The 14,621-nt window shown below is 49.4% G+C and overlaps 1 protein-coding gene across 3 annotated transcripts in view; it reads right to left on the bottom strand.

The window, feature by feature from the left end:
• The window catches only part of LOC129530148 (granulocyte-macrophage colony-stimulating factor receptor subunit alpha), a 45,867-nt gene extending 41,707 nt beyond the window's left edge, over positions 1-4,160 (bottom strand). For 2 of the 3 annotated variants that reach the window (XM_055376910.2, XM_063703342.1), the window contains exon 1: positions 4,093-4,160. Coding sequence is in view for 1 of the 3 variants with exons in the window: in XM_055376909.2 (XP_055232884.1) it covers positions 4,093-4,102 (10 nt within the window). In the remaining 2 variants the exon portion in view is untranslated. The remainder of the gene's footprint in view (positions 1-4,092) is intronic. The other variant, XM_055376909.2, reaches the window with a different exon arrangement.
• Between the last annotated feature and the right edge of the window lie 10,461 nt (positions 4,161-14,621).

Raw genomic sequence — 14,621 nt, 5'->3', positions numbered from 1 at the left:
TCATCCCAGTACTTTGGGAGGCCGAGGCAGGTGGATCACTTAAGGTCAGAAGTTCAAGAACAGCCTGGCCAAGATGGTGAAACCCCGTCTCTACTAAAAATAGAAAAATCAGCTGAGCGTGATGGTGAGCGCCTGTAATCCCAGTGACTCGAGAGCCTGAGGCAGGAGAATCATTTGAACCTGGGAGGCAGAGGTTGCAGTGAGAGTGAGCTGAGATCGCACCACTGCACTCCAGCCTGGGCGACACAGCAAGACTGGATCTCAAAAAAAAAAAAAAAAAAAAAAAAAAAAAGGCCGGGCGCAGTAGCTCAAGCCCGTCATCCCAGCACTTTGGGAGGCCGAGGCAGGTGAATCTTTTGAGGCCAGGAGTTCGAGACCATCCTGGCCAACATGGTGAAACCCCGTCTCTACTAAAAATACAAAAATTAGCTGGGCGCGGTAGTGGGTGCCTGTAATCCCAGCTACTCAAAAGGCTGAGGCAGGAGAATGGCTTGAACACGGGAGGCGGAGGTTACAGTGATAGTGAGCTGAGATTGCACCATTGCACTGCAGCCTGGGTGACAGAACAACACTGGATCCCCAGCTCCCTCCCCACCCCAAAAAATGTATGAAAGCAAATTGTGCCCTGTGTATCCACAGCACCTGTCATTGCGATTTCCTGAGGCTCTGTCATGGGCAGGCGCCCTTAACCTCGGCAAAATGAACTTTCTAAATGGACTGAGACCTGTCTCAGATACATCTTTTTTGGTTTACAGGACATTTTGCACTCACGGAAAATTATGCAACATCTTTGCGTTTTGTCTGTACCACTTATACTTTTTTCTCTTCTTCTTTTTTGTGTTTACAGAATGAGTTTTCTTTCCCCTTTCTGGAAATTTTCGGCTGATCCTAAAATAGAGGCCGCCAAGCTTCCTTCTCAGATTCAAAGCAAGAATGATGGAGAGTGAGGGAAATCATGATATTTTACCCCAACACAGGGCTCCGTGGTATAACAAGGATTTTTAATGAAAAACCCTTTCATGCCGGGCGCGGTGGCTCACGCCTGTCATCCCAGCACTTTGGGAGGCCGAGGCGGGCAGATCATGAGGTCAGGAGATCGAGACCATCCTGGCAAACACAGTGAAACCCCGTCTCTACTAAAAATACAAAGAAAATTAGCTGGGCATGGTGGCAGGTGCCTGTAGTCCCAGCTACTCAGGAGGCTGAAGCAGGAACCCAGGAGGTGGAGGTTGCAGTGAGCTGAGATTGCACCACTGCACTCCAGCCTGGGTGACAGAGCAAGACGCTGTCTCCAAAAAAAAAAAAAAATTAGCTGGGTGTGGTGGCATGTGCCTGTAATCCTAGCTACTCAGGAGGCTGAGGCAGGAGAATTGCTTGAACCCAGGAGGCGGAGGTTGCCGTGAGCAGAGATCGCGCCACTGCACTCCAGCCTGGGCGACAGAGCAAGATGTTGTCTCAAAAAAAATAAAATAAAATAAAATAAATAAATAGATTAGCTGGGTGTGGTGGCGGGCACCTGTAATCCCAGCTACTCAGGAGGCTGAGGCAGGAGAATCACTTGAACCCGGGAGGCGGAGGTTACAGTGAGCCGAGATGGCACCACTGCACTCCAGCCTGGGCAACAGCACGAGACTCTGTCTCAACAAAAAGAGTGAAATGTGATTTAGCATACCCATAAAACGTGCAACAAGCTGTCCAAATCCAGACTCTTAGTTCCCCAATCTGGGTGGTAACTTAAGATGCCTCATTTCTGTCTTTTTTAAAATTTGCAATAATTTAATCTTTTTTTTATACACGAGGGATGGGGGAATCTTACGATGTTGCCCGGGCTGGTCTGGAATTGCTGTGGCCTCAAGCAATCCTCTGTCACCTCAGCCTTCCAAAATATTGGGGTTACGGACGTGTGCCAGCACGCCCAGCCTTAAATGTTCCATTTATTTATTTATTTATTTTGAGATGGAGTCTCACTCTGTCGCCCAGGCTGGAGTGCAATGGCGCGATCTCAGCTCACTGCAACCTCGGTCTCCCGGGTTCATGCGATTCTCTTGCCTCAGCCTCCCAAGTAGCTGGGATGACAGGCGCCCGCCACCACGCCCCAGCTAATTTTGGGTATTTTTAGTAGAGATGGGGTTTCTCCATGTTGGCCAGGCTGGTCTCGAACTCCTGACCTCAGGTGATCCGCCCACCTCGGCCTCCCAAAGTCCTGGGATTACATCACGCCCGGCTTAGAGGGACTCCATCTTGAATAGGGGCTGGGAACAAGGAGGCTGGGACAGGCTGGGCAGCATTCCCTGGAGGTCAGCCATTCCTGACGCAAGATATGTGAACAGATGGATACTGTTTAGTAAACAGACCCAGGACTGAACAGACACAGAAACCTCCTGATGTGTTGATATCTTCAGAACAAAAGCTTTCATAGTGTGAGAATCCGTTTTGCTTTAAAAATAATATTGGGCCAGTCACGGTGGCCCACACATGTCATCCCGCCACTTTGGGAGGCTGAGGCAGGAAGACAGATTGAGTCTAGGAGTTCAAGACCAGCCCGGGAAACACAGCAAAACCCTCGTCCCTACAAAAATACAAATATTTGCCAGGAATGGTGGCATTTGCCTTTGACCCAGCTACTCGGGAGGCAGAGATGGGAGGATTGCTTGAGCCCAGGAATTCAAGACAGCAGTAAGCTGTGATTGCACCACTGCCCTCCAGCCTGGGTGACAGAGCCAGATGGTCTCAAAAAAAAAAAAAAAATATATATATATATATATATATAATATTGATTATTGCAAAACATAGTCATGACAAAGATGAATCCTTTATCAGACACCCTTGTAGTGGAGCATCTCTCCCCATGATTTTTTATTTTAGTTATCTTTTTTTGGGGACAGAGTTTTGCTCTTGTTGCCTAGGCTGGAGTGCAATGGTGCAATCTGGGCTCACTGCAACCTCTGCCTCCCGGGTTCAAGCGATTCTCCTGCCTCAGCCTCCCAAGTAGCTGGGATTACACTGCCACACCTAGCTAATTTTTTCTATTTTTAATAAAGGTGTAGTTTTGCCATGTTGACCAAGCTGATCTCGAACTCCTGAGCTCAGGTGATCCGCCCGCCTCAGCCTCCAAAAGTGTTGGAGGCATGAGCCACCGTGCCCGGCCCCCCTTTACTATCTTAATAAGCTTGCTTTCAGTTTGCAATGTGAACTTGCCTCCAGTTCTTTCTTGGGCAAGATCCCAGAACCCTTTCTTGAAGTCTGGATCAGGACCCCTTTCTAGTAACCAGTAACACCATCACACTCCCTACCCCTTTCAGCTCTGCATTCATCTCTTTTCTTCTCTCTCTCTTTTTTTTTTTTTTTGAGACAGAGTCTCGCTCTTGTTGCCCAGGCTGGAGTGCAGTGGTGCAATCTCAGCTCACTGCAAGCTCCGCCTCCCGGGTTCAAACGATTCTCCTGCCTCAGCCTCCTGAATAGCTGGGATTACAGGTGCTTGCCACCACCATGCCCGGCTAATTTAGTATTTTTAGTAGAGACGGGGTTTCTCCATGTTGGCCAGGATGGTCTCGAACTCCCGACCTCAGGTGATCCGCCCGCCTCAGTCTCCCAAAGTGCTGGGATTACAGGCGTGAGCCACCACGCCCGGCTGCGTTCATCTCTCGAAACGGCTTCCGGATGCCACAGATTGCTATGAATTCACGTGATAATTCCGTGCTAGATACTACACCCCAACGCCCTGTAGCTTAGCAATGTACAGCCAATCATTAATTAATTGCTTTTTTCTGTAAACCAACGAGAATTCCCAGCAAACAGCTTCACAGAAGCCCCCTCCCTGTCCTCCAACAACGCCTCCCTCTTTTTATTTTATTTTATTTTTTTAATTTTGCCTTTAAAAACCTGCATATAACAAAGGCAGAAGACAACTCATATGCAAGGTTCCTTGGCTCTCAGTCTTCTGGGCCGCTGTCCCCACTTCGGCTCGAGTCAACGTTTGAAATCTTATGTTACAGTTCAGTCTCTTTCTTTTCTATCGACAGACACAGCAGAAACATGTACCCGGGGGACTCGACATGCTCAAAGACCACAGAATGAAAGAACTTAGCTTACCCCACGGCATCCGCTTCCTCTCCTTCCACCTGCTTTTCTTCTCTCGGAGACTCCCGCTTCTGAGTAGCTCCTTTCAGAGTTCCTCAGTGTCATCATACCCTCCCTGCCCCTCCCTCCCCAGCTTCCTCATTTCATAGGATTGGGAAACCTGTAATTGCTCCGTGAGTTCATTGGCTCCTGACCTCGTCTCCAAAGACTGGCCCGTGGAACAGCTCAAGTGTGAGTCCCACACACATCTACATACACACACCTGCACACACATGTATGTCTGCACACACATCTGCACACGGAGACCTGCACACGCACACATCCCCACACGCCTGCACACACGTGCACACACACTCCTGCACACATGCTTGCACGTGCGTGCATGTTTGCACACACTGCACACACAGACCTGCACACACACATCCCCACACACCTGCACACAATGCACATGTGCATACACACAACTACACACACAACTGCACACACAGACTTGCACACACACACATCCCCACACACCTGCACACAGTGCGCATGGGCATACACACAGCTACACACACATCTGCACACATATCTGCACAAACAAGCACACTGGCACAGTCCTGCACACACACCTGCACACACATACATGTCTGCACACACATCTGCACACACAGACCTGCACACTCACACATCCCCGCTCTCCTGCACGCACATGCATGTCTGCACACACAGACGTGCACACACATCCCCACACACCTGCACACAGGACACATGTGTGTACACACAGCTACACACACATCTGCACACACACCTGTATGTACGTCTGCACAAACAAGCACAATGGCCTACACACACTTGACTACACACGCACATCTGCACAGAGAACTGCACACACACATCCCCACACACCTGCGCACAGTGCACATGGGCGTACACACAGCTACACACACATCTGCACACACACCTGCACACACATGCATGTCTGCACACACAACTGCACACACAGACCTGCACACACACATCCCCACACACCTGCACACAGTGCACATGGGCGTACACGGAACTACACACACACATCTGTACACAAGCACATCTGCACACACACACCTGCACACATATCTGTACACACACACGCCTGCACACAGTGCACATGTGCATATACACAACGACACATGCACATCTGCACACACATCTGCAAACACACACCTGCACACACATCTGTACACACACACACCTGCATACACATGCATGTCTGCACACACAGACCTGCACACACACATCCTCACACACCTGCACACAGTGCACATGTGCATACACACAACTACACACACATCTGCACACACACACATGCACACACACCTACACACACGTCTGTACACATACACACCTCCATACACATGCATGTCTGCACACACAGACCTGCACACACACATCCCCACACCTGCACACAATGCACATGTGCATACACACAACTACACACACATCTGCACACACACCTGCACACACATCTGTACACACACACACCTGCATACACGTGCATGTCTGCACACACAGACCTGCACACACACATCCCCACACACCTGAACACAGTGCACCTATCCATACACACAACTACACACACATCTGCACATGCCTCTGCACAAACAAGCATATTGGCGCACACACACCTGCACACACACTTGCACACACACTAATACAGATGCCTTTTGTGCTGTCTACAAAATCATAAGAAACACCAAGCAGGCCAGGGGCAGTGGCTCACTAAAAAAAAAAAAAATACAAAAATTAGCCGGGCGTGGTGGCGAGTGCCTGTAATCCCAGCTACTCAGGAGGCTGAGGCAGGAGAATCCCTTGAACCCAGGAGATGGAGGTTGCAGTGAGCTGAGATGGTGCCATTGCCCTCCAGCCTGGGCAACAAGAGCAAAACTCCGTCTCAAAAAAAAGAACCAAGCAGACTGGACATGTGTTATGATACAAAGAGTTGGCGCTTAAACAAAGCATAGGGCTTCATGCACATGCAATGGAAAACACCTGGATAGCAACATCAGCAAAGGTGAAAGATGGCTGACCAGGCTGCACCTCTACCGTCTTAGCCTCCCCATTCCTGCAGGAGCTGTCTTAGTCCATTCATGTTGCTGTAAAGGGATACCTGAGGTTGGGTAATTGATAAAGAAGAGATCATTGGCTGGGCGCGGTGGCTCACACCTGTAATCCCAGCACTTTGGGAGACCGAGGCAGGCGGATCATGAGGTCAAGAGATCAAGACCATCCTGGCCAACATGGTGAAACCCCATCTCTACTAAAAATACAAAAATTAGCTGGGCATGGTGGCGTGCACCTGTAGTCCCAGCTACTTGGGAAGCTGAGGCAGGAGAATCAATTGAACCCAGGAGGCGGAGCTTGCAGTGAGCTGAGATGATGCCACTGCACTCTAGCCCGGCGACAGAGCGAGACTGTGTCTCAAAAAAAAAAGATTATAAATCATGCTGCTATAAAGACACATGCACACATATGTTTATAATGGCACTATTCACAATAGCAAAGACTTGGAACCAACCTAAACGTCCAACAACGATAGACTGGATTAAGAAAATGTGGCACATATACACCATGGAATGCTATGCAACCATAAAAAATGATGAGTTCATGTCCTTTGTAGGGACAGGGTTGAAGCTGGAAACCATTATTCTGAGCAAACTATCGCAAGGACAAAAAACCAAACACCGCATGTTCTCACTCATAGGTGGGAATTGAACCACGAGAACACATGGAAACAGGGAGGGGAACATCACACACCGGGTACTGTTGTGGGGTGGGGGGAGGGGGGAGGGACAGCATTAGGAGATATACCTAATGTTAAATGACGAGTTAATAGGTGCAGCACACCAGCATGGCACATGTATACATATGTAACAAAGCTGCACGTTGTGCACACGTACCCTAGAACTTAAAGTATAATAATAATAACATTTTTTAAAAAAGGTAAAAAAAAAGAGAGATTATTTATTTGGCTCATAGTGGTTCTCCAGGTTGTCCAGGAAGCATGGTGTTTGGACCTGCTTGTGGTGAGGACGTCACGCTGCTTCCAGTCATGACAGAAAGTGAAGGGAAGACATTGTGTGTGGAGAGACCACATGGGCAGAAAGGAAGCAAGAGAGAGGGGGGGAGGTGCCAGGGTCTTTTCAACAACCAGCTCTCCTGGAAACTGAGAATGAGAACTCACTCATGACTATGCGGGCAGGACCAAGCCATTCATACGGGATTCACCCACATGGTTTAAACATCTCCCACCAGGCCTCACCTACCACACAGGGGGTCAAATTTCAACATGCAACTTGGCAGGACCAAACAAACCGTACCCAAACTGTAGCATGCTGCTTCTCTCCAGAATTGATGTAGAGAAGGTTATCTTCCCAAGAGCTCAAGCAGATGGCTCACGAAGGCTGCTGGAACTGGCCACCATGGTGGATCTTCTTGTGAATGGCTCATACTTTGTTGCTGACATCGATGTAGAGAACTTTAACTTTCCAAGAGTTCAACCAGATGGCTTACCAAGGCTCAAACTGCAAACTATAGTGGGTCTGCTTGTCAATGGCTCATACCCTGTTTCTGACTTTCACCATTCATGTAGAGAAGTTTATCTTTCCAAGAGCCAAATCAGATGACTCACCAAGGCTGCTGGAACTGGGCACAATAATGGGCCTTTTTGTCTTTAATGAATCATGCCCTGTTGTTGACATCAATGTAAAGAAGTTTATCTTCCCAAGAATTCAACCAGATGGCTCACCCAGGCTGCTGGAACTGGGCATCATGGTGGATATTCTTGTCAAAGGCTCATATCTTCTTGTTGACATTGATGCAGAGAAGTTTATCTTCTCAAAAGCTCAACCAGATGGCTCACCCAGGCTGCTGGAACTGGGCATCATGGTGGATATTCTTGTCAAAGGCTCATATCTTCTTGTTGACATTGATGCAGAGAAGTTTATCTTCCCAAGAATTCAACCAGATGGCTCACCCAGGCTACTGGAACTCGGCATCATGGTGGATATTCTTGTCCAAGGCTCATATCTTCTTGTTGACATTGATGCAGAGAAGTTTATCTTCTCAAAAGCTCAACCAGATGGCTCACCCAGGCTGCTGGAACTGGGCATCATGGTGGACATTCTTGTCAAAGGCTCATATCTTCTTGTTGACATTGATGTAGAGAAGTTTATCTTCCCAAGAATTCAACCAGATGGCTCACCCAGGCTGCTGGAACTGGGCATCATGGTGGATATTCTTGTCAAAGGCCCATATCTTCTTGTTGACATTGATGTAGAGAAGTTTATCTTCCCAAGAATTCAACCAGATGGCTCACCCAGGCTACTGGAACTGGGCATCATGGTGGACATTCTTGTCAAAGGCCCATATCTTCTTGTTGACATTGATGTAGAGAAGTTTATCTTCCCAAGAATTCAACCAGATGGCTCACCCAGGCTGCTGGAACTGGGCATCATGGTGGATATTCTTGTCAAACGCTTGTATCTTCTTGTTGACATTGATGTAGAGAAGTTTATCTTCCCAAGAGCTCAACCAGACGGTTCAGCAAGGCTGCTGGAACTGGCACTGTTATACTTCTTCTTGTCAATGGCTCACACCTTGTTTCTGAGTTTCATCATCAATGTGGAGAACTTTAAATTCCCAAGAGTTCAACCAGATGGCTGACCAGATGCACACCGTGATATAATGGCTCGTATCTCATGGCTCACTCCCCGCTTAGGGCCAGATCCATTCAATTGTATTCAACAGACCCTCACAAAGCACTTTAAGCATTTTTCTTTTCTTTTCTTTTCAGACAGAGTTTTGCACTCTCTCCCAGGCTGGAGTGCAATGGTGCAATCTCAGCTCACTGCAATCTCCGCCTCCCGGGTTCACGCGATTCTCCTACCTCAGCCTCCCAAGTAGCTGGGATTACAGGCACGCACCACCATGCCTGGCTAAGTTTTTGTATTTTTAGTACAGACGGGGTTTCACTGTGTTAGCCAGGCTGGTCTCTATCTCCTGACCTTGTGATCCGCCCACCTCGGCCTCCCAAAGTGCTAGGATTACAGGCGTGAGCCACTGCACCCCGGCCTGAAGTGAATTTTTCTTGTTGTTTTCTGTTCCCGGATGGGATGGCAGAACTGGTTGGGCCAGATGGCCAGTCTAGGTGGTGTCAGCTGATCCGCCAAATGCAGGCTCTGCAAAACATCTCAAGCATCGATCTCAGTTTTACAACAGTGATGTACTCCTGCAGGAGCCCTAAACTGCAATTTCTAATTTTGTAGCTAATTTGTGAGTCCTGTGAAGGCAGACTGGACCTTAGCTCTTAGGGAAAGGGGCTGTTTTCCATTTTGTTTCAGAATTACACCACGAACTGAATTTCTTCTCTTTTTTTTTTTTTATTTTGAGAAGGAGTCTCACTCTGTCGCCCAGGCTGGAGTGCAGTGGTGCGATCTGGGCTCACTGCAAGCTCCGCCTCCCGGGTTCACGCCATTCTCCCGCCTCAGCCTCTCCCGAGTAGCTGGGACTACAGGCGTCCACCACCACACCAAGCTAAGTTTTTCTATTTTTAGTAGAGACGGGGTTTCACCGTGTTAGCCAGGCTGGTCTCGATCTCCTGACCTCGTGATCCACCCGTCTCGGCCTCCCAAAGTGCTGGGATGACAGGTATGAGCCACCTCGCCCGGCCTGAATTTCTTCTCAAAGTTAGTTCGGCCTACGCCCAGGAAAGAAGAAGGACAGCTTCAACGTTCGAAGCAAGACAGAGTCGGTTAGGTCTGGCCTCTTTCCCCGTCATAATTTCCTCAGTTAGCATTTTGCAAAGGCGGTTTTAGCCGCAAGCGCTGGGTTCTGTAGGGAACCAGGAATAGGAAGCTGCTGCCCCTACATGAGTGTGAACCTGGCAAATCTGAGACAAGACTCAGTGAATTTAGAAAGTTGATTTTGCCAAGGTTGGGAGCTTGTCACGGGACAATGATGTCTCACCCAACCAGCGTGTATCCAGCATGAACCTTGAATAACTGAGACAGGTCTCAGTCAGTTTAGGAAGTTATTTAGCCAGAGCTAAGGATGTAGAGCCGTGACAGGGGCGTAAGGGGCTCAGAGCACAGTGCGATTTGTTTTTTGTTTGTTTCTTTGCTTTGAGATGGAGTTTCACTCTTGTGACCCAGGCTGGAGTGCAGTGGCACAATCTTGGCTCATCACAACCTCCGCCTCCCGGGTTCAAGCAATTCTCCGGCCTCAGCCTCCCGAGTAGCTGGGATTACACGCGTGCGCCACCATGCCCGGCTAATTTTGTATTTTTAATAGAGACGGGGTTTCTCCATGTTGGTCAGGCTGGTCTCGAACTCCTGACCTCAGGCGATCTGCCCGCCTCGGCCTCCCAAAGTGCTGGGATTACAGGCGAGTCACCGCATCCGGCCTCACAGTTGGGTTTTATACATTCTAGGGATACATAAGAAATCAATCAACATAAGCAAGATGGGCCAGGGGCAGTGGCTCACACCTCTGACCTCAGGTGATCCGCCCCTGTCTGCCTCCCAAATGGCTGCATTCTTTTGAGTTTCTGGTTAGCCTCTCTAAAGGAGGCAATTAGATATGCATCTATCTCAGTGATCAGAGACCTCACTTTGAATAGAATGAGAGGGAGAGGCCCTAAGCAGTTCCCAGCGGGGCCCAGAGATTTATTTTTCTTTCTTCTCGCCCAGGCTGGAGTGCAGTGGCGCGATCTCGGCTCACTGCAAGCTCCATCTTCCGGGTTCACGCCATTCTCCTGCCTCAGCCTCCTGAGTAGCTGGGACTACAGGTGCCCGCCACCACGCCCGGCTAATTTTTTGTATTTTTAGTAGAGACAGGGTTTCACCGTGTTAGCCAGGATGGTCTTGAACTCCTGACCTCGTGATCCGCCCGCCTCGGCCTCCCAAAGTGCTGGGATTACAGGCATGAGCCACCACGCCTGGCGATTTATTTTTCTTTCACAAGGGACATCAGCTTTCCTGGAAGGGGCTAGAAGCAGGTGAAGGAGGAGGTGGGTTGGGGAGGAGGTGGAGTAGGGGAGCAGGGGAGCTGGGGAGAAGGTTGAGTTGGGGGAATGCAGAGATAAGAAATAAAAGCTCTGGGCTGGCCACGGTGGCTCACGCCTGTCATCCCAGCACTTTGGGAGGTGGAGGCGGGAGGATCACCTGAGCTCAGAGGAGTTAGAGACCAGCATGGCCAACATAGCGAAACCCCGTCTCTACTAAAAATAGAAAAATTAGCCGGGCATGGTGGCAGCCACCTGTCACCCCAGCTATTCGGGGGGCTGAGGCAGGAGAATTGCTTGAACCCGGGAGACAGCGGTTGCAGTGAGCCGAGATCGCGCCATTGCACTCCAGCCTGGGGGACAGGAGCGAGAGACTTTGTCTCAAAAAAAAAAAAAAAAGAAAAAGAAAGAAAAGAAAAAAAGAAAAGAAAAGAGAAAAGAAAAGAAAAAAAAGGAATAGAAGCTCTGCTCTCAGGGGAATGGGATTAGCGGGCAAGGAGAGGGGGCTCAGCTTCCCCAGGGAGAAACCATTCAGCTGTGGGGAGGCGTCTGCAGAGCACCTGCTCTCTGCCGGGTTGGGAGCATTGATGATGCTGCCGGAGAGCTCATTCAGGCTGTTCTTTGTTCTCTACATGACAGAAAGCGCCCCTCACAGGGGTCTCCCTGGGGCACCGTGATCAGAATGATCCTGTCCAGATAACTCCTTCCCAACTGGAAATTCTCCATGACAAAAAGCTCGAGCTTCTGAGCCGGGCTCACTGGCTCACGCCTGTTATCCCAGCACTTTGGGAGGTTGAGGCGGGCAGATCACGAGGTCAGGAGTTCAAGACCAGCCTGGCCAACATGGTGAAACACCATCTCTACTAAAAACACCAAAGAAATATGAGCCGGGCGTGATGGCGGGCACCTGTAATCCCAGCTATTCGGGAGGCTGAGGCAGGAGAATCACCTGAACCCGGGAGGCGGAGGTTGCAGTGAGCTGAGTTCATGCCACTGCACTCCAGCCTGGAAGACAAGAGTGAAACTCCATCTCAAAACATAAAACAAAACAAAACAAAACAAAAACAATCTCTTGCTGATCGGGCTCATTGACTCACGCCTGTAATCCCAGCACTTTGGAAGGCCGAGACAGGTGGATCAGTTGAGGTCAGGAACTCGAGACCAGCCTAGCCAACATGGGGAAACACCATCTCTACTAAAAATATCAAAAAAAGGCTGGGTGCAATGGCTTACCCTGTCATCCCAGCACTTTGGGAGGCCGAGGGGAACGGATCACCTGAGGTCAGGAGTTCGAGACCAGGCTGACCCACAGGGAGAAACCCCGTCTCTACTAAAAATACAAAAATCAGCCGGGTGTGGTGGCGGGCACCTGTAATCCCAGCTACTCGGGAGGCTGAGGCAGGGGAATCGCTTGAACCCGGGAGTGGAGGTTGCAGTGAGCTGACTTCATGCCACTACACTCCAGCCTGGGTGAGGAGAGTGAAACTCCGTCTCAAAACATAAAACAAAAGAAAAACAACAAAAAAATCTCTTACTGACCGGGCGCAGTGGCTCATGCCTGTAATCCTAGCACTTTGGGAGGCCGAGAGGGGTGGATCACTTGAGGTCAGGAGTTCAAAACCAGGCTGGCCAACATGGCGAAACCGTGTCTCTACTAAAAATACAAAAACAAAAAAGAAAAATTAGCCGGGCGTGGGGGCAGGCACCTGTACTCCTAGAAACTCAGGAGGCTGGGGCAGGAGAGTCTCTTGAACCTGGGAGGCAGAGGTTGCAGTGAGCCGAGATTGTGCCACTGCATTCCAGCCTGGGCAACAAGAGTGAAACTCCATCTGAAAACATAAAAACAAAACAAAAGAAAAACCTGTTTCTGACCGGGTGCAGTGGCTCACGCCTGTAATCCCAGCACTTTGGGAGGCCGAGATGGGTGGATCACTTGAGGTCAGGAGGTCGAGACCAGTCTGGCCAACATGGCGAAACCCTGTCTCTACTAAAAATACAGAAACAAAAAAAGAAAGAAAAATTAGCCAGGCGTGGTGGCAGGCACCTGTACTCCCAGAAACTCGGGAGGCTGAGGCAGGAGAATCTCTTGAACCCGGGAGGCGGAGGTTGCAGTGAGCCGAGATCGTGCCACTGCACTCCAGCCTGGGTGACAAGAGTGAAACTCCGTCTCATAACAAAAACCAAAAACCAAAAAACCCTCATTCCTCTGGAGCCTACAGAACTTCCAGAACCAAAATCCCACGGCCCAGAGGGGTCGGTTTCTACTTCTCTAGGACCGAGGATTACCTGGAAGCTGTGAGTTGCAGGATTTCAAATCTCCCTTGTCTGGCAGTTTATCCTAAAGGTTAGTGGCTGAGAGAAAGGTTCTGAGAACAGATGAGAACCAGGCTTTCCAAGAAACGGAGACTGGGTTTCCTGCTCTGCATGTTCTTCTGCCCACAGAAAGAATTCCCCACGTCTTATTATTCTCCCAGGTTTGGGCCAAAAACTCCGAAACTGATGTCCTTTTCAGAGGCTACTTATTAGCTACTGGTTTTTTTTTGTTTTGTTTTGTTTTTTGAGATGGAATCTCGCTCTGTTGCCCAGGCTGGAGTGCAGTGGTGCAATCTCGGCTCACTGCAACCTCTGCCTCCCGGGTTCAAGTGATTCTCCTGCCTCAGCCTCCCAAGTAGCTGGGATTACAGGCATGTGCCATCACGCCTGACTAATTTTTTTTTTTTTTTGTATTTTTAGTAGAGATGTGGGCAGGGGGGAGCCTCACTGTGTTAGCCAGGCTGGTCTTGAACTCCGGACCTCAGGTGATCCGCCTGCCTCTGCCTCCCAAAGTGTTGGGATTATAGGCATGAGCCACTGTGCCGGCCTGTTTTGTGAATCTTATGATCTTGGTTTTCACGTAAATGCTGCTCAGCTGTGCCTGAATTCTAAAGGCAGGAGGCTGTAATGAGGCATGTCCGGCCCCACTTTCCATGACGGCCTGAACTGGACTTTCAGGTTAACTTTTTTTTTTTTTTTTTTTTGAGACGGAGTCTCGCTCTGTCACCCAGGCTGGAGTGCAGTGGCGTGATCTCGGCTCACTGCAAGCTCTGCCTCCTGGGTTTGCTCCATTCTCCTGCCTCAGCCTCTTGAGTAGCCGTGATTACAGGCACCTGCCCCCACGCCCACCTAATTTTTTGTATTTTTAGTAGTGACGGGGTTTGACTATATTGGCCAGGCTGGTCTCGATCTCTTGACCTCAGGTGATCCTCCCGCCTCGGCCTCCCAAAGTGCTGGGATTACAGGCGTGAGCCACCGCGCCCGGCCTTAACTTTCAAATGTCCTTAGCTGAGGGAAGGGATCTATTCAGATGGTTGAGAAAGCATTCAAATTTTATTTGTGGTTTACATTAGTGATAACAGGAGCCTGTGGAGATGCTATAAACCTCTGTTTTTTCTCTTCTTTTCTCTTGTTTTTTTTTTTTTTTTTTTTTTTTTTGAGACAGGTTCTCACTCTGTCCCCCAGGCTGGACTGCAGTGGTGTGATC

The sequence above is a fragment of the Gorilla gorilla genome, chromosome X, assembly GCF_029281585.2.
Source record: "Gorilla gorilla gorilla isolate KB3781 chromosome X, NHGRI_mGorGor1-v2.1_pri, whole genome shotgun sequence".
NCBI lineage: Eukaryota > Metazoa > Chordata > Mammalia > Primates > Hominidae > Gorilla > Gorilla gorilla.
The sequence above is the reverse complement of the archived record's forward strand: the minus strand, read 5'-3'. Positions and strand labels throughout refer to the sequence as shown.